Here is a 19,304-nt window from a genome sequence, read left to right as displayed (position 1 = left end):
TTGGACCAACCTGGGAAATTGGCAAACAAATCAGATGGTCATGTCCAGCAGACTCCTGGTAAATCTAAATTCTTTGAAGAGTTTATGTTGGTGAAAGTAAGAACAATAGTACTTAATTAAATCGAAATTTTATCTGTTGACATTGGGTGAGTGCATGAAATGTGCGAGTGGTTTGAACAGTGTTAAAATCTACATCAAAGGTCTAACACTAGAGCCTCCACAAGATCTTCAATAGTAGGGGTCTTCTGTAGCATTCCTAAAAAGGCAGAAAAGTTAATTAAAGAAGAGATGCAAGTTATAATGGGAACTGAACAGTGGAGAGATGATTAGAGTTTACCTTCAACCATGAGTATGGGCTCCTTGGCCCCCCCATGTGCCAGCATCTCTCTGCGGAAACGCTCTCCCATGGCCCTGAAAAAGGAAAAGTTCAGGGGCTTGATGTTTTCGAAGTTTGACAATTGCTGGAATTTTGGCTTGTTAAACAAACTGCTATCTGAATTGTTCATTTGGATTGTCAAATACAAGCAAGAAATGTACCACCTCATTATTTCAGCATGAAACGTGACATTAAGATTGTGCACATTTTACAGTTTATTTTCAAAATGCACAAACATCTGGTCTAAGGCAGATGGGTGGTGCCCTCATCTGTTAAAGGGGTCCTTCAGGAAGCACTGCCTCCACACCATGGAGGCCACAGCTCTGGACAGGAGGTAGGAGTAGTACTTGGCACCATAGCCAATCAGATGGCTGAATCTCAGTTGCCACGCCTACAATTGAGGACCGACGCATCAGTGATGTTCTAAGATGAATGAGTAGCATAGTAATATTTAATGTATGATGACTTACAGTATTAGGAACATATGGTAGTCCATAAAATTTCTCTTGCACATCTTTTAGAATTTCAGTGGTGGTTCTTTTTTTTGGTGTGCCATGATACACCTGGTCTAAGGCAGCATAGAAAATCTGAAAGGAGCAAAAAAAAATCTGGTTTTTAAGAGAGAAATTAGCTTTACCTGGAATTGCAGGTACAGTACCTAGCTGGCATTACCTGGTCGTCATTGGAATTACAAGGTGTGATGTCTAATTTGGAGAGCTGGTTACCTGTAGCTGGGTGTCGGCGGCCCAGCACACCCTCTTGGACCGGCACAGGTGGGACACCATGATCTCCGGAAGAGGCTGGAGATGGATGTACAACTGCATGTCAAACCCACTGCAGCATCCATTTGTTTAGTGTCTTTTTAACTAATGTCCTAAATAAGACGGCATCTCTGTAGTAACGTACCTCCCCTGTCTGGTAGTGGCGAGCAAACTGACTCAGAACACGATAGTCCGAGGCGAAGAACTCCATGAGAATAGATGGGACTTCAGCAAAGTCTGTGGAGCACCTGGTGCCTGAACAAACGTGTATGAATTTAAAGTTGATGAGTGTCGTCTATTTTAGTTTGATTATGTATCTTTCATCCTCATCTACAACTTTGGGGAACTGAACCAGACTATATTTTTGTACTGTTGTAGCTAATAACACAGCAGAGTTAATAAAACATTAGGTCTTCTATACAGGAGCTTAATAATCAGCCCTCAGGTGAACTAGAATGTTGTCTAATTAGCTGATGAGATAAAATGTATTATCTTACTAATGCACTGGAAATAAACTGCAGTGGTGTGTTAATAAACTACAGTGGTGAGCTCCATCAGACCTGGAGTTCAAGAACCTGGTTGTTTGCCTGGTCTGCATTCGAGAGTAAAAAAAAGTTAACTAGAATGTCCAAAAAGTAAATAAGTCCAGTATTCACCGGTCACGTGCTGGTAGCGAGTCCGACCCAGCATGGAGTGCATGGCGTGGCCCATCTCATGGAAGAGGTTCTCCACCATGCCAGGGGTGAGAAGAGAAGGAGTCCTGCCAGCAGGGGGCGGTAGACTCAGCATCAGAACCACCACGGGCAGCTGGTACTGCCCGTCCTCCTTCAGCCGCCCTCCACGGATAGTGAAGTGACAGTCCTGTCGGGCCAGAGTCCAGGTGAGAGGTGTGAGGTGCAGCTCTCGTGAGCAGCAGAGGAATTACACTGGTCTTTACCTGGTGTGGTTTATCAGGACGGCAGAAGAAGTCACAGTAAATGTATCCCAGCAGTCCCTCAGTCTCATGAAGAACAGCCTGACACAACCATCACTAACCAGTCAGTTTGTGCAATATACAATTTGCACTTAATATGTAACTGAAAAAAAGATATTGTTGCACAGAAGCTAATAATTTTAGAATTCAAATGTCAAATGCAAAAAAGTAATGACGAATCAAATCTGCTGTTTCCAGCTACCTGTTAGGTACCACGCTGTTAAAGACAAGATCTCACCAGCTTTCTGACATCATCACTCCACACCTCTCCGGCCATCGGTTCCTCAGCGTGGAAGGAGACCCCGAGCAGCTTGTGGAACAGTGTGTCTAGCCCGTGCATGCATGCGCCCAGGGAGAAGTAGGGGCTGTACAGGGCCGGGTTAACGCTGCACCTGAAACCAGAACCTGCTCAGTGCAACTCAGCACAGAATGGCGTGTCTCACACCCAGTTGCCCAAGAAACAGCATGGCTATCGTTTTGCATTTTCTCAACTTTTAACACTCCTGATCCAGCACAATCAATACCTAAACATCCATCTTTGGACTGAATTACGTGCACTGAAGTATAGAAAATATATAGCTGTAGCTACCCAGAAGTGGATGTGTGAAATTCAGACAAACCACATACTAGAGGTGATCCCCTTGTACATTTCTGTTGTCAAATTGAGGGTTTAGGAAAGGCAGGTGAACTTACTTGTCACCTCGAATGGTGCCACTGAGGAAAGGGTGATCCCACGGCATTAGCTCCTGTATTCAGTCAAAAGTACACACGTCAAGAATGCGCTACCCAGCAAGTGAGAGATACAAAAAAATCAATTTGCTAAGAAAACAAACATACAGAGTTCACAGAATGGGTTCTTGACTTCATATCCTTCATCATTTTGAAATCCCTGGCAGTTCTGTAGTCAGAAAAGAAGGAATGTAAATCAGATTAAATTTTTTGCCTCCCATTACTTTACATTTACATTTGTGAAATGTACCTGTCCGAGAGTTTCTCAGTAAGCAGCGCTAAAAACTTCATCACAGTCTCTGAAAAGTGGCACATGGAAAAATCTCATGCAAGAAGGCCACAATTAAGCCACAGAAAACCACACAAGTAATTGCAAGCAGTTATGGGACAGTCATGTGGATTGCACTGACAGACAAGGCCAGATTACCTGGTGTTTTCGCCATTGTTCCCTTCAAAGCTCTGTGTGCAAACGACTCATAGCCCACAAGATTTGCCAGCTCATGTCTGTAAGCCAAAAGCTCATCAAGGCAAAGCAGCAGACTTGGGTTTGGATAGAGAAAGATTTTATACGCTGCCTCCCGCACCTAGCAGAGCAGACGAAAGACTCCTTAACCCACAGTGCAGACATGCAAATACAAGCAAAAAGACAAGGGCAACTTCAATCTCAAACACAGGTACGTCCAAGCGACATGCTGGACCAGAAATCCAGGAGTCTTCTCTGCACATACCATTTCATCAGGAGAATCAGCATGCAGCCCCCTGATCTGAACAGAGTCCCCATCAACTGAGAAACAGTGGCGAAGGTGTTCAGGCAGGGAGAGCTTCTCTACTGCCTGTGGAAGATGAGAGCCCTGCAGAAACGCATAGCTCAGATCCAACAGCTTCACGTTCAGGTTGACAACTTTACTTCTCTAAAATCACACAATCAACAAATCAGTTCAGCCTCCCTGCCAACAATGTCCTGAAGTCAAAACCGAACGAGTTCATGTGACAAACCCAGAAGACATTTGTACTTTTGCTTCATCCAAATGTATCCCGCTGATCTCAAAGTCAGACATGAACAGTTCAGCAACTCTCCTAGAAAGAGAGAGAGAAATGATTTACACAGTCACACTTCAGGAGAAACGCACATTTACATTATGTCATAGGTTCTCACTCGTTTGGCTAATTTTACATCTTGTGGTGGTGATGCTTTAGTCAAGCCCCCTTCATAGAGCTTACACTATACCTGCCTTGTGTCTGGATCTAGTGTGGCCAATACATCCTCCCTGTCCAACACGTTCTTCAAGCTCTGACACAGTTCCACATTTGTGTTGAGTCTGTTATAGTCTCACACACGCGCGCACACACGCACACACACACACACTATGTTCCACATGTGTAAAAAATGTGTTGAATATACAATTCTGAGTAAATCTAACATGAAACTTACTTTTCCACAGCTGTGCCAATATCAACACACGTCTTTTCAGCTGCCTTTCGGTATTCGGCATCAGGATGTGCAACTTTAATGAAGTCTGCCTGTGATGAAATAACACAATAAGAGCTAAACTCATTTCTAATGACCCTTAATGATATGAGTACATGAACTGCAGCAATCTTCATTTTACCAGATCTGCCACTTTACACAGGCAGTCGGAGAGCCGGTCAAACGTCTCCACCGTCGTTGCACTGGGTGGACTCTCGCAGGCCCGGCGAACCAACACCTCTGTTTCCTGGAGTGCTCGAAGTTTGACAGCTTGGAACCCACTGGGACTATTCAGCTGAGGACTTCCAAACAAGCCCTATGGACAACGGCATCACAAACACTTCATACCCTAAATGATTTCTCTAAAACACCTGTCATTTGTGTGTGAGTATGAGTGAGTGTATCTGTGTGTGTATATATCAGGCGTACTCAACTAAATTTGTCCGCGGTCCAATTTTGGCAGATACCTGTGACCTGAGGGAATGCTGCGGTGGGTGTGACCTGAAATAAATGCTACGGTTTTGTTTTGGTCCGTATCCAGTTAATCAGGAATGAGATTGGGTCCGGACAGGACTGCGTTCGGGTCCGGATCCGGACCGCGGTCCGCCAGTTAAGTACCCCTGGTATATATGATTGAGTGTGAGTGAATGTGTGTATGAGTGAGTGAGTGTGTGTATGTGTGAGTGAATGTGTGTATGAGTGAGTGAGTGTGAATGAATGTGTGCATGAGTGTGTGTGTGTATATGTGTGTATGATTGAGTGAGTATGTGTGTGTGAGTGACTGTGTGTATGTGTGTGAATGTGTTTATGAGTGAGTGTGTGTATGTGTGCATGAATGTGCATGAGTGATTGTGTGTGTATGTATGCGTGAATGTGTTTATGAGTGAGTGTGTGTATGTGTGCGTGAATGTGCATATGAGTGACTGTGTGTGTATGTGTGCGTGAATGTGTTATGAGTGAGTGTGTGTATGAGTGACTGTGTGTATATGTGCGTGAATGTGTTTATGAGTTAGTGAGTGAGTGTATAAGTGTGTGTATGAGTGAGTGTGTGTGTGCGTGAATGTGTTTGTGAGTGAGTGAGTGTATGAGTGTGTGTATGAGTGAGTGAATGTGCGTATGAGTAAGTGTGTGAATGAATGTGTATGAGTGTATGTATATGAGTGCGTGAATGTGTGTATGTATATGTGTGTATGATTGAGTGTGTGTGTGTGTGAATGTGTGTATGTGTGCATGAATGTGTGTATGAGTGAGTGTATGTGTGTGCAGCGAAAGGAAAACTTGCCCCATTATTTTGTAACTGGTCCAGTCTTCGCCTCTGCTGTGCGTTGAAAGCTGCTCCAACAGGAGACCAAGTAATAAAACGTCTGCATACTGTATCTGAACGTTTAAAGCATTTGAGAGCGTGTGTCAACATGGCCATTAAAGCTCATCACACACACACCTATCCTGCTGGTCAGGTAGAGGTTGTGCTCATGCTAGCTAGCTAATTCTTCATGTTTTCAAGGTTATTTAAAGCTGGTAAAGTTTTATAAGTGTGTCAGAATCGCATATTAATTTCCCATATAAAGCTGTGTGATGAAGTGTCCGTCCTATCGTGTGTTTAATGCTCTTATAACCTTGGAGAGTCACAACATTTCTTCCTCACACTCGAGCTAGCAGGTTAGTTTCTTTACCTCGTCTGCGCTTTCGCGTCCAACCAGATTTACGACCTGATGCACCGGTCACCCTGTAAGCAATTATCAGTGAAAGGAAATTTAAAATAATTTCTATTTAAGTATATTCCCTCACAATTCCAACACCACTGTAGTTTACATTACCATTTTTGTTTGCAATAAATCTTGCAACCCCGTTAGACACAAAGTAAAGTAAGCCGCATGTTTCACTTCAGCACTTTCCTTAAAATGCAAGCTGAGCATGCGCACAAATAGTGTTCATTAATGTAGTTCACCTTCTTTTATTCTGTAAAAACAAAGCAGATCTACCAACTTTGAACGAAACCCTAAATCTATAATAACAGAGGCCTAATAATAATTTGGGTTCAACTATATTTACAGTTGTGCTTTTAGTACAACAACTTACCTGACTGAATTCATGAAGGTTTGATACCTGATGGGTTGAGTCAGGCTGCTATGAAGAAATCAACTTGACTAACTACAACCATCAGTTTCCCATTCACAGCTACTAGCCTAATTTTTATTTTTTACTCCAAAGGCTGAAAGGTATCCAAACACACGCTACTCAATGCTTCTCCATTTCTCTTTTCCTAATATATTTCAGAAGTTTCCAGAAGTAGTTCACCACCATTATTATGCAGTGTCAGTGTGTTCTATGGTTACGCTAGACACTAGACATGAGGCAAATATCTAGTGTTAGATATTTTGGAAAACTGCAAACTCACATAAACAACTCATGATTTATCTAGGAATAATTTTTAAAGGGATGTGCAAGATTATTTTCTATCCTCATCCAATGTTTAATCACTAGGTTTATCTGCAGTGAATGTTGCCTTATCTATACATCTATCTAGGTTTGTTTCTAATTGTCTGAAGTGTGTGTGTTCTCCTAAATACACATTTATTTTTTGAGTGCCATGTTCCACTCTGCTTTTTTATGTATTTGATAGCATGTTACAGTGGTTCAGCAACTATGATGCATCACTTAATTAAAAAATTAACAATTGACCTTTTGCAAAAGCAAGTTTGAACTGTTGGACATGTTCATAATGTATAGAGGACAAAATCATTTTTGACACTGGTACCTGTTATGTAACAAAATAATACAAAGGATGCCCACACCCTAAAAACTTACATAAATCTTCACAAAGCTGTAGAAACAAAAGCTGTTAACTATTTTAGAGAAGAATCAGACACCAATTCTTGGAAATATGCTATAAAAAATAAATCAAAGTTTTCCTAACAGACTATCATGTTTGCAGTTACATCCTGCCCAGGCAGACTTGAATGATCTCAGCCCTTTTCTGTTCTCAGAATTTCCTAAAATAATGAGATTAAGTCTTACAGGGTTCCCACATCTCGGTTAACATCAAATTCAAGGACCTTTCAATGACTTTCCAGGACCAACTTCCTCAAATTCAAGGACTGCACCTGGCACCATTTACCTACTGTTACCCCTGAATATGTTGTCAAAAAACAATGTTAATTCAATGCAAATTCAAAAGACCGAATGCCATTTCAAGCCATGCATCCTGAAATGTTCTGTGCATGACGTTAAGCACTGATTAAACGAAAACTTAATTCACACACAACATGTCTGGCAATTTAGCAGTGTACCTGTGAGAAGGTGACATTCACGTAAAGCGGCTACACATACGTTAACTACATACAGGAAACACTAGCTTTCGGTGCTGAACAAACAAACAAATTTCTCTACAGGAGAATGACCAAACTTTTGCAAAGTAAGTCGGCATAGGCCCTGTAGAATCAATATCATTTTAAATGAACTTGTGCTGGCACGTTGACAGTAGACAAATAATAATAATACACATATGCATATACACATACAGTACATACATAAAACAGAGGAGCAAAGCCATATAATGAGATTAGATTAGAGAAATCTGGTGTGAGATGATTCTTGCATTTTCCAAGTTTTTTAATCTACTTAATGATTCTTAATTAATTCAATCATAAAGAGAAAAGAAGGCTTTAAACCACTTCACTTACTGTAGTGAATGTGGTATTTTGCTAAAAGTACAACTACATTTATGGCATCAGAGAAATCCGAACTTAAAATGTAAAATCCAAAGTAAAATGGTATCAATGAATCCACATCAAGTTTAAATCTTCTTTCAAGAAACACGGCTACAGGATATATCTTATTTATTATTTTGAAATGAGTCCCTTTTACTTTAGAAGATATGGGCCATTTGACAAGCCATTGTGGTTTTATAATTTGTATTAGTATGTTTCTTTAAAGAATCTCATTCATTCAACTCTGAATATAAAATGACATTTTTGATTAATTGAATTAATGCTAAAGGAATCACTTTGCAGACTTTCTTAAAATCTTTATAATAACTATCATATCAGATCATATTTTTCAACAAAGGATGAGAAATTTTAAACATTATGACAATCTTTTTCATAGCAATCTTTTGTAAGTATTGACTTCCTACCAACTTTGACTTCCTACCAAGGACCTGTGGGAACCCTGGTCTTAAGAAAAGAGGGGTTCATTTGCATAGCCCCTTAATCATATAGACAATCCTGTTTTGATTCAACTTTTGGATGTTTAGTTACAATAATATTCACTATAACATTGTAACTGTGTTATACCTGCTGTACGATTTCACATCTCCACTCCATATATATATACACACACACACACACACCTATTCATGGAATGAGAAACAGGTGTCACAACCAATTTTATTGGCTTATTTTAACCAAACAATACACAGATACATCTATTAACAATGATCAAAAAGAAACTGTACATTTGTACTTGCACAGGAATATTGCTACTGCTGGTATGAGTGCAGTACAGTTTGAGAGATTTTAGGATTGATCATCTGATTACCCCGAGAAGGGACCAGACTTAGCGTATCAATAACGATTTACTCAAAATTAAGTACGTATTAGCTTTGCTAAGGACAATGTTCCATTTTACCATCCTGACAATGTACCATTACACACTGCATATAAAGTCAAAAAGTCCTTTTCACAGCTATACAAATCTATTGTGGTGCTATCACAGAAGAGACTAAATCAGTACACGCAATGCACAGGTCTTACATGAAGAACTCCAGGACTAGATATAAGGTTTATTAAGCAGAATTGTTAGAGGAAACTGCATTGGTACAAGAGTTAACATATGGAACACAGCTTACAAACATTCTACATGTAATCATTCTCATTATAAACAATAAACAATGAGTAATTCACACCTCCCTCCCCAGCATCGCACACACAGGTTACACATGCGCATACACACACAAACACACACACACACACAGAAAAAAATCCCTCATAGAGCCAATGGAATGTTAGTCATTCGGGCAAGCCTGAAACGTTTCCCAGCTGTCTTTGTGAACGCCATGGTTGCATGTGCGTGGCGCGGTAACCTGCCCCGTCCCTCCCGCTTTGAAAGAAAACAACAAAACAAACACCCCTGACATTTTCAATGACGATTATTGTTCTGGAGATGTAAAAATGTGGGATGCGATGAAATCCCTCTCAAAATTCATCTTTTCTTTCATAAAAAATGTGTCTCTACAATCAAACTACTAAAAAACCTGCCTTTAGAAAATAGTAGATAAAAATATTCCCCTGAATTGTACAAGAAAAGAGGTACAGGGAGTGCTGATCCAGAGATGACCCGGACAGCTGATCAGAGATGACCCGGACAGCTGATCAGAGATGGACCCGGGCTGGTGCTATTCCGCTGCATCATCTTTCTCGTCCGAAGCTTCTGTTTCTGGTGCCTGGAAAACAATGATTAACTATTTATAACAATTTTTCTTAAACACAACTGCTTTCATAAAGCCCAGTGTTTCCTAAAAGCCGGTGGGGTTTGACCGGACCTCGTCCTCGGGTTTGGTCTCGCCATTTTCAGCAGGGACATCTTCCTTCTTCTGCTCATCTTTTGCCTTTTCTGGCTCCTTGGCTTTCTTGGGTTTGGCAGGTGCCTTCTACACACAACATACATTTAGAAAGTATTTCAATGTAGCACGTACGTCCACAGGAGTGGAGCAGGAAGGATGGACCTCTTACCTTTGGCTTGGGCTCTGCCTTTGGAGGAGCTGGTTTCTAAACACCAGGGTTGGGGAAAAAACACAATAGAATCAATACTGTATTTTGCTAATTAAATTGGTTGCTCATTTTGAATATTTTTGTTACATGCGATTTCTGCTTACATTTACCAATCTTGCTGATCTCCGTTTAGGCTGAAAAAAAACAATAGAGGAAAAATGTAACACAAATGTTACTTCTGCCACCATAAATTTTAACTTATTGTTTAACATAAACATTATTAACTCAGTAATTATACACGTAAGAGGCAGCTTACCTCACTGACTTCAGTACTATCATTGTTCGCCTGCAAAGTAAATGAGTGTAAATGTAAAAATAGAGAATAAGAACTTTTCTACATCATCTTGACGTCCATGTGACGCCCTGTGATGTAAAATATTTTGCATCTATTACTAAAAAAATGAAAAAAAGTGGGTTTGTCCTATGTTGATCTTGCAGCGCGCCATTACTCGTATTGGGTAGTGCTTGTACACACCGGTAGAGGGCGTGCGGTGCCCTCACACTCATTTAGGCGCTACAGAAAGACTTGGCCTAAAGAAAGCGGCCTGCGCGGTATCATATGAGTTGTGCATTGCCGCCACCTCCTCTAATGAAGCACTTCACGTCAGGAGAACAGCCGGAGACTCGGAAACACCAGCCATGGTGGAGGAGGATCGCCATTGCTTCACCTCAGACTCGCACGAACAAATGCTGTGGCGACGCATTCACGACGTCAATAAAGAGACTGGCGTGTTTGATATTTACACCAGTCCGCTGCCTCCACACACACACACACACACACACACACATACACACACACGGACGTTTCCCTCCACACTCCGGTGTTAGAGGAGCGAGTACCCGGGCAGCCATGACACCAGCACGGCGCTCGTACATTCACTTCAACGTTTTACACGCACATCAGGAACATGATACACGATAGATGTTTGAAGGAAAATGATAAAGTACAAATCAATTTTACTACGAAAAAAAAAGAATTTACGTTATCAAAAATGTTGAATCACATAGAGGATAGACGAAAGAAACATTAAAGTACGCCTAGTTATACTCCTTTGTCTGGATCTGTAATTCATACATTTGTAAACAATTACTAAAATATTGGGGAAAATCACCGTCCTCTTAGCTTTGGTAAAACTGGAATGCAAACACGATCTCCAGATACACAGTGAGGGAAATCTCAGCCCCCGCACACTAAAGCCGCCACAGCTCAAATCAAAACACTGATCACTACATTTACACACCGACCTTCGAGTGCAAAACACACCACCGTGCAAAACACACCGATGTGCACAACACACCACCGTGCAAGCACACTGCACGAATGCAACTCCTGCGGGGTCTACCCTGCTGCAAACTGCTGTTTAAAGACGACTGGTCGGTAATTGAAGTAACCACTTACTTTGCTCCTTTTGGGCATGGCTGTCTTTTGCGCTTTTTTTTAAACAAAGAGATACAGGGTAAACAGAAAATAATATAAAGACGAGTAAAGCAGTTAAATAATAACTGTGCTTAGCTCGCTAAAAGATTCACACAGTATGTCCCAACAGTGTAGGAAGACGTTAATGTTCCATCGAAACAAAAACTAGCTCAAACCGGACCAGGTCCCCTCCTTCTTCCCTATTCACCTTATTATAGCAGCCAGCCCCTCCGCCTCCAGCTCCCCGCCATTGGCTTGTGCAGGCGACAACACATTTTCAAATCATAGCAAGATACCTGTGTGGGCGCCTCTGGGTGCCAATCAGTGTGTCTTATTTGTTTCAGCAATGACTCGAGTCCCAGTGTAAAAACCCAGATGGGCTCGTTTGAGCTCGACTATACCCTTCGACATGTCAGCCTTCTCTAAACAGCCCTGGTCCAAACAACCCTGGTGTCCAAGCGCTGCAGAACTAGAAGCTCTGCGCGGTTCTCCGTGTTAAAGTGTGTTGGTGTGTGTATGATGGAGCAGGAGGTGGACCACGGAGGTCATGCACATTTGCAGGAGACCTTCCGAGCTGCTCGGAGATCAAGATGGCGAGTGTTGGGGGGGTCAGTGCTCACACGCAGGACCACATCGCCGTGTTCTGCATGTAGTCATGTTAGTGTGTGGTTACAGGTGAGGGCATGTGTTGGTACATCCCGATGGCGCCGTTTCCCTTTCTCGGTTTTATTTTAAAGATCTAGCCTGTGTTTAGAAGCCTTGGGTGGGCTGCATAATCCGGCAGGGAAGCGCTTGTGTTTATCGGGGCTGTGATCGCTGCCCAACGCAGGCGGACTTACAAACGCATGCGGATAAAATAATGTCACACCAAACACTATAATCCCGTTTTAACCGCTTTATGGGTCCGTGTGTTCCCCGGTTCCCCGTCGTGTAATGGGACAAACATCAGTTTGCGTTAAAAAGTTAAAAGTGTCGACGGCATTCGCCTCATACGATGGTTGAATTTGACAGATAACAGACGGAAATAAGAAACATCGGTTTGAAATGTCAGAATTAAAAATAAGCGCACGTAAAACCTAATATCAAGTTATGAGCTACACATATTTACCCGTATTACGTGGTTACAACACTTGCTACTACTTCGGTGAAACTTTGCAATGTACAAACAGGAATTACACGGTAGGATATAAATGTAATCACGAGGATCCAACACACACATGATCTTTTACAGTCACACACACAATGTCAAGTAGCCTACATAAATCATTTAATTATGTTAGGTAACAGTCTTTTACTCCTCCATCATTCTCTCCCCCACGAAGCCTATATGCGGCTATGAAAGACACGTCCACCCTCCCCACGTCCACCCTCGCCCCCCAGCACGAACTTTCAGGCGGGAAAACACTGAATTATTGTTCCTGAAGCGCCTCCATGTTTCCATGAGTGGGGCTGGGTCTGTGGCTGGGGGCGGGGTCTGCAGAGAGAGGGGGGCGGGGACGTGAGATTGGCAGGTCGGTTTCAGATAACAGGGCGGGAGGGGGGAGGTGCTTCTCGGACACATCCCTGATCTCCATCCGCAGAGGAACAGACACAGGAAGGAAGTTCAACCTATAGCAACAGTGTGCACTAAACAAATGCAGGCAGTGTAAACACGTGCACAGTGCGTCCCAGCGCGTGCGTGCTGCTGCCTCGGGACAAGAACACGTGCAACAAAGCAGCATACAAGACACATGTTTATTCCACTGGACCGAGTATGGTAATTAATCAACCTACAATCTTCAAAAAAATTGACCTTTAAAAAAACCTTTTTCCGTGTAGCCTTTCACACGTTATTCTATTAATTTCCCCTTGTGGTGGAAATGGAAAGCTATTGCAGTTGGACGGGTATCATGCACAATAGGTGTTTGATTATAAAGATTATGCTCATAAGGTGACCTTTGGGCAGGGGGGGCTAAAGTTTCCTGTGCTGACAGTACATTCATTCCTCACACCCCTGCCCCTGTATCTCTCTTCACACCCCACACCTGCTTGTCTGGGTCTCTCTCCACAGCCCTTCTCAGGCTAAACTTTTGACACAGACTTCTCCGGCCTGTTGACTAGATTATATGGTATGTTATCTCTTGTCTAATGCAAAGGGGGCACACAGGTGCTACAGCGTGCCTATGAGTGCAGGGGCTTAGCAACCACTGACAGGCAGAAGAGGCCAAGCACATGCAGAGAAGGCCGACCTGGGTGCATTCACGATTGCAGGACAAAATAGCAAAACAGGCCAAAACACTGACAGACAACCAACCTGTGACATTGTCAGCAAAGGACTGAAGTGTGAGTGAGACTGAATAAAGATTATTTTAACGACCAAAACAGATGAGTGAACCAAGGTCAGACAGGAAATGTTAAACAAGTAAACCAGTGGGCTGGACGTCCATAGACCAGCGGTCACCAACCACCGGGCCGCGGACCTGTACCGGGCCACACACACACACACACACATATATATATATATATATATATATATATATATATATATATATATATATATATATATATATATATATATATATATATATAATATATATATATATATATATATTATCGAATCAGAGTCTGAGTGATGTTTTATTTTGGAAAAAGAAATGGGGATTCTCTCCCAATTACATCCGACGGTGTGTCTGGTGAGTTTTATTTTTATGCGGTTTATGTTTATGTTTGTTTTTATGCCAGTCGTATCATTTTATTTCATCATATTTACCCCCCCACACTTTAAAGGCCGGTCCGTGAAAATATTGTCTGATGTAACTGGTCCATGGTGTAAAAAGGTTGAGGAGCGCTGATGTAGAAAACATCAAGGCAGGAGAAGATCAGTGTAGAGCATGAGGTGGATGTTCCTGGGCTTACGTAGGGTGGGTATAACCAGGTGCAGTGAGGCTGCATGGGTGAGATATATATATATATATATATCAGTGGGGAACCGTCAGGGCCCTCTACGCCCTCTCAGAGGGCCTAAAATATTCTTAAAACATTATATATATAATTATCCAATTTTATTTTATCTACTTACAGTATTACAATCGACATCTAAACAATTACAAAAAATATAAGCAAATAAAATATTCAACCGTGTCTATTCAATCTGTGTTGGAAGGTGAGGTGTTAAGTGGAAGCCTGTGAGCCTGTGTCTCCCCCTATCAGGACTGTGATGCCCGCTGTTCGTTTACAGAGGGCCTGGCAGTTATAATTCAGCGCAATACCAGTTTCAAATGACAGTAAAATTGACCAATCATATCTTCCCTCTTAGTGGGCGGGCTTAACTGTATGATAATTTCCGCCCGCTGTGGTGACGCTAGCTGTCGTTAGCCTACCGCCGCTAGCTAGTTTCGATTCGGCCCTTTGACGTCCTCATTTACATATTCCGCTTGCGAGAACCACGGGGCTGTGAAACCTTATTTTGTTTGGAAACTTATTTTGCTTAACAAGTTATCTAGTACAAATGTTATTTGAACGCACTACATGCGTTTCTAAAGCTATACTGTCGTCTCGGTTTTTTCTTTATTATTTAGTGCAGTTTATTAGGAGAGGAAAAAAAAAAATTTGGGGGGGGGGGGGGGGGTGTAGCGGGCCCAGGTTTATAGGTCACGGTTCGCTACTGATATATATATATATTATATATATATATTACTGCTGTCAATTCCACGTGCCGCGATTAAAAGTCCTAACCAGGATTTTGCTCAAGCTTGCTGGATTTTCTAATTAGCAATCCAGGTAAAATTAGTGGAATCAACACAATCCAGGAAGCCTGAGCAAAATCCTGGTGAGGACTTTTAATCGAGGCACCTGGAATTGACAGCACTAATATATATATATATATATATATATATATATATATATATATATATATATATATATATGATAGATATAGATGTACGGTATATGGTGTCTCATCTTAAAGACAAAATTATTATTTATTGTGACGGGCGGGGTGAGCAACTAAAAAGGAAGTGATCACGCCAAGTCTGCGGTAAAAAGGATGGTTTAATAGAAAGTGTGCAAACCAAAAACCCGTGCAATATCTCCAAATTAAGGATATAATGACCAGCGGTCAACTGGTACAAAGACAAGACATATATAGGCAAACAAACGACCCTCAGGTGAGACGGATCACGGGCTCCGCCCACCTGAGGGACGCACACGACGTCACAAAACAACAACAACAACAACAGCCGCTGTGGAAGGAGGCGACCGGTAGGGGGCCGCCTCACCGTGACAGACCCCCCCACCAATCCGCACTCCCCTCCACTGGGTGTGTGGCACACAGCGGCTGCACACAAAACATGAAGGGGCAGTGTGATGCTGAGACCGGTACGGCATCATCACCAACCTACCTGGTATTACATCAGCCTACTAGGTGAGAGGGGAATACGTACCTGATTAGAGATTACCTTGTCAAGACATCGGATCTGTAGATGTATAGACTGATGATGACTTACTAAATTAATTGATGTGGAGATATTTGTTTTCCAGAAGAGCGTATGCCGCACCTGTTGGAAACTTGAGAGAGCTGAAAATAAAGTAGCGACTTTTGATTATAATTGACCGCCTCCAGTCTTCCTTAATACAATCGCCTAAGCCCACAAGGCTACACTACCACAGGCAGGAAGGCAGGGACAGGCAGGGACACACCTCCTGCAGTCCGGGAGCTGAAACATAAAACACACAACATTACTCAGCTCACCTCCCCGAGCGGGACCCTGGACCGACCGGGCCGTTAACAACACAAAACCACGCCCCAGTCGGTCACAGGGCCCTCACGCCCTAACCGGCCTTCAGCCGGTGAGCCCCACAGGTGTGAGGACGAGGGACTACGGCTCCTTTCTTGTCCCTCGTGTATGTGTGTGTGTGCAGGCTACCTCTCCAAGGCGTGGCTACTTCACCTCCTGGACCTACCTCCTCCTAAAGCTGACCCCTGCCTTCTGCTAGGGGTCACCCCAGCCTCCTGGGGAGCCAACCCCTCCTGGGGCCTCTCATCGCAAGGTGGACTCCTCCACCCAACACAGGAGCCCCAGTGACCGAGGCCCAGAGCACCCCCGACGCGGGCTAGGGAGCAGCCCCAAGGGCCTCCTGGTCACCCCGGGCAGGAGGGAGGATCTCCCTCCTCAGCAGGAGATTTTCAGACCGGAGCCCCATGGTCCCCAACCATTCAGGGGCCCCAACCCTCTAGGGAGTGATTGGAGGAGTTACTGGTGATTGACAGCCGGGGAGTATCTGACTGAAAGAGAAAAGAGAGAGGTCAGCCTCAACACTCCTGGTGGAGTTACTGGTGATTGACAGGAGAGAGAGATCAGCCTCAACACTCCTTTCATTTTATATGGGTTTTCTTATTTTTGGAGCTCCCTGCATATGTGGACATCAGATACACTGATTACATCTGATTACATTCATAGACACAGACAGAGCCAAAGTGGCTAATCGGGAAATTCGGGAGGATTCCCGATGGGCCGGCTCATGTCAGTATCTAGTTTGGGCCGATTGGGAGGGAAAAATAATTTTGGGCCGGATTTGGGCATGAAACTCCCGGGCTGAAAAAGTGTCCCACTCTTAAACACTCCGGAAGTTTAAGTACCTCAAAAAGAAAATATGAGTATACCAGTTTTCAAATGATGAATGCACACATCTGGCTGACTGGGACATTTTAAAAAGTTGTCCATTTATTCAATTGTATGAGCTGAGCTACAGGCAAATGTGAAATTCACAGGGGGTCATTGTATCTTAGCACCCCAGTAGGGGGCGCTAGAGTGCGGGTGTAAGGATGTGCTGCTGACCCAGTCATTTTACTGGCTAGTAAGGGGATTTTTCCGCCTTTCCATATAGAGAAGCTGGTAAGCTTACATAGTGTATGTAGCATGGGACACATAGCAGATGGAGCCAGGGCAGATTTGACCAGAATTCAAATCTATGCTTAGAAATGAGTGAAATTCATTTTGTGCAACAGTGTAATATACCCAACTCTCGTTATACATAATACAACGGCGATAAAGAAATTCAAATTCGAATGTGCTGAAAGCTGTAAAGTGTAAAGTGGTAATTTTTCTCTTTTTTGCATATGATGATGTGTATCTGCCTACATTACCAGGATTTGAGTTTATTTTGCTAAGGTCTATTCTTTTAGCCTCTGGCGTTCCCATAATTCGACCTCAGCAGTAGCCTAAAGTAATTATGTGTAATTAAGTAATTATGGACACCCTCAGAAATCCATAGCTAATTAACCCACACGACATACAAAATGAAGTTACTGTGAAGACATATTGAGACAGTGCAGTGTCTATAATAGACTTATTACTAGGAACCAAGATCGCAAGGCATGAAAGTACACAGGTCTAAGGGCACTGTGGTATATAATATAATAATATATATCATGATTTAAGTGCTGTGTTAACAGATACCCCTAGCCCAAAGGCCTAAATCACTTAAAGGCTTAAATCACATCCTGCGATTCTTGGTGTGTGGTTGATTGACTTGTTTGTGTGGTCGTGTGCTGTCTGCAATAAGAGATTGGGTTGCATTAGCACGAGAATTAAAACATGCAACAAGCTGTTCAATTTAGCCAGCAGTCAAGGAACGCTTTCATGAAATGAAGGAAAGAGCTGAAAAGGCCAGTGAGTGTTTCTTGGGGAGTCCTCTCCTCCACAACACGTTTGGCAACATCGCTGCTTGTATCATGATTCCTCACTTGCCTTACAACAGGGTGTGTTGGGTGTGTTCAGGTGTGTTTTCGGGTGTGTTGTGTGTTTTTGGGTGTGTTGTGTGTTTTCGGGTGTGTTGGGTGTGTTTTCTGGTGTGTTGTGTGTTTTCAGGTGTGTTGGGTGTGTTTCGGTGTGTTCAGGTGTGTTGGGTGTGTTCGTGCTGGCATGTCCACTCCCGCTACTTTCAGGTCACGTCTGACGGACAGTAGAGTCACACTTGAAATACTGTGGAATTAAATCCATTTAATGTGGTATTCCGATCATATACATTGTACCATGCACATGGTGTTTCACAGGCACCAAAACAACAACATCAAACACACAGAACTCAACATAACTGTAGTTGGATGGAGAGAGAACGAATAAAACGCTGCCATGGTAACGTCCCAGTAGTGGGTGTAACGATGCTGTAAGCGTGTCGGGCTCAAATCTTCACGGAGCTGTAAATTGTTGTGTGATTGTTTAACCACTAGAGGGCGACAAAGGACAAGCTTCATTCTGCTGGCAGTTCCGCACGTGATCCTCGTGTTAGGATTTCATTTGTAATAACATGAGATTCTTGTCGCGATTTCTTTATGAAACATACCCACTGATTCTTCAAAATAGTAGTCTCTCACAGACACGCTCAGATTAACAATAGTCAAAATATCATCGCTTCTATAAATTCAAGCCATGCATCGGCAAACAATTTAGTTACTGTAGCTGTTTTGCTTCGAGGTTACTGACAAAAAATCTGAGAATGGTGACACATAGGCCACGTCTACCTTATGGCGATGTGTAGTGTTTTTATGGTCCCAGGGACACGTACTGATGGAAACGTGAGCAGTGGCAGGATTACGTGAGGAGTGAGAACGATAAAAGAAGCACACGGAGAACCACACACGCACACACACACACATACATGTGCACACACATACAGACGAGTGTTCCTGGCCTGTGACCTGTATGATGGAGAAGAAGCCTCTCTCGAGAAGTCTCTTGCTGCAGCCTGCAGGAAGGCGGAGTTGGACATCCAACCCCGCCCACATCCAACTCCACCCTCTTCTCAAGTCCGAAGCCACGCCCATGTTAC

The 19,304-nt window shown here is 42.9% G+C and overlaps 2 protein-coding genes across 7 annotated transcripts; both read right to left on the bottom strand.

Moving 5' to 3' along the window:
• Positions 1–116: 116 nt before the first annotated feature.
• On the bottom strand, positions 117–6,211 carry mipepb (mitochondrial intermediate peptidase b). Of its 5 annotated transcripts, XM_077019269.1 has the most exons (20): positions 6,125–6,211; positions 5,981–6,033; positions 4,450–5,684; positions 4,272–4,360; positions 4,072–4,168; positions 3,853–3,916; positions 3,568–3,750; positions 3,267–3,423; positions 3,090–3,138; positions 2,948–3,008; positions 2,804–2,856; positions 2,349–2,502; positions 2,075–2,152; positions 1,794–1,998; positions 1,283–1,392; positions 1,102–1,176; positions 847–963; positions 649–767; positions 338–414; positions 117–256 (listed from the first exon to the last, which is right to left on the bottom strand). In XM_077019269.1, the coding sequence occupies exons 4-20, from the start codon at positions 4,330–4,332 to the stop codon at positions 195–197; spliced, it is 1,722 nt and encodes a 573-aa protein (XP_076875384.1). In that variant the 5' UTR covers positions 4,333–4,360; positions 4,450–5,684; positions 5,981–6,033; positions 6,125–6,211; the 3' UTR covers positions 117–194. The 5 variants fall into 5 exon arrangements, 4 of the variants coding, with proteins under 4 accessions (XP_076875384.1, XP_076875382.1, XP_076875383.1 ...); XR_013133635.1 differs by lacking the exons at positions 5,981–6,033; positions 6,125–6,211 and having other exon boundaries at positions 338–411; positions 613–767; positions 4,072–4,158; positions 4,450–4,623; positions 5,590–5,969; XM_077019267.1 differs by lacking the exons at positions 5,981–6,033; positions 6,125–6,211 and having other exon boundaries at positions 4,072–4,158; positions 4,450–4,623; positions 5,590–5,969.
• Positions 6,212–8,681: 2,470 nt separating this feature from the next.
• Positions 8,682–11,698, bottom strand: hmgn1b (high mobility group nucleosome binding domain 1b). 2 transcript variants are annotated; one of them, XM_077019265.1, is made up of 6 exons: positions 11,478–11,698; positions 10,335–10,364; positions 10,183–10,212; positions 10,040–10,075; positions 9,850–9,954; positions 8,682–9,750 (listed from the first exon to the last, which is right to left on the bottom strand). In XM_077019265.1, exons 1-6 carry the CDS (start codon positions 11,493–11,495, stop codon positions 9,703–9,705), a joined length of 267 nt encoding a protein of 88 aa, XP_076875380.1. In that variant the 5' UTR covers positions 11,496–11,698; the 3' UTR covers positions 8,682–9,702. The 2 variants fall into 2 exon arrangements, with proteins under 2 accessions (XP_076875380.1, XP_076875379.1); XM_077019264.1 differs by having other exon boundaries at positions 9,850–9,957; positions 11,478–11,692.
• Between the last annotated feature and the right edge of the window lie 7,606 nt (positions 11,699–19,304).

The sequence above is a fragment of the Brachyhypopomus gauderio genome, chromosome 10 (assembly GCF_052324685.1).
Source record: "Brachyhypopomus gauderio isolate BG-103 chromosome 10, BGAUD_0.2, whole genome shotgun sequence".
Lineage (NCBI taxonomy): Eukaryota > Metazoa > Chordata > Actinopteri > Gymnotiformes > Hypopomidae > Brachyhypopomus > Brachyhypopomus gauderio.
Note: the sequence above shows the minus strand (reverse complement) of the source record. Positions and strands in the feature narration are given on the sequence as shown.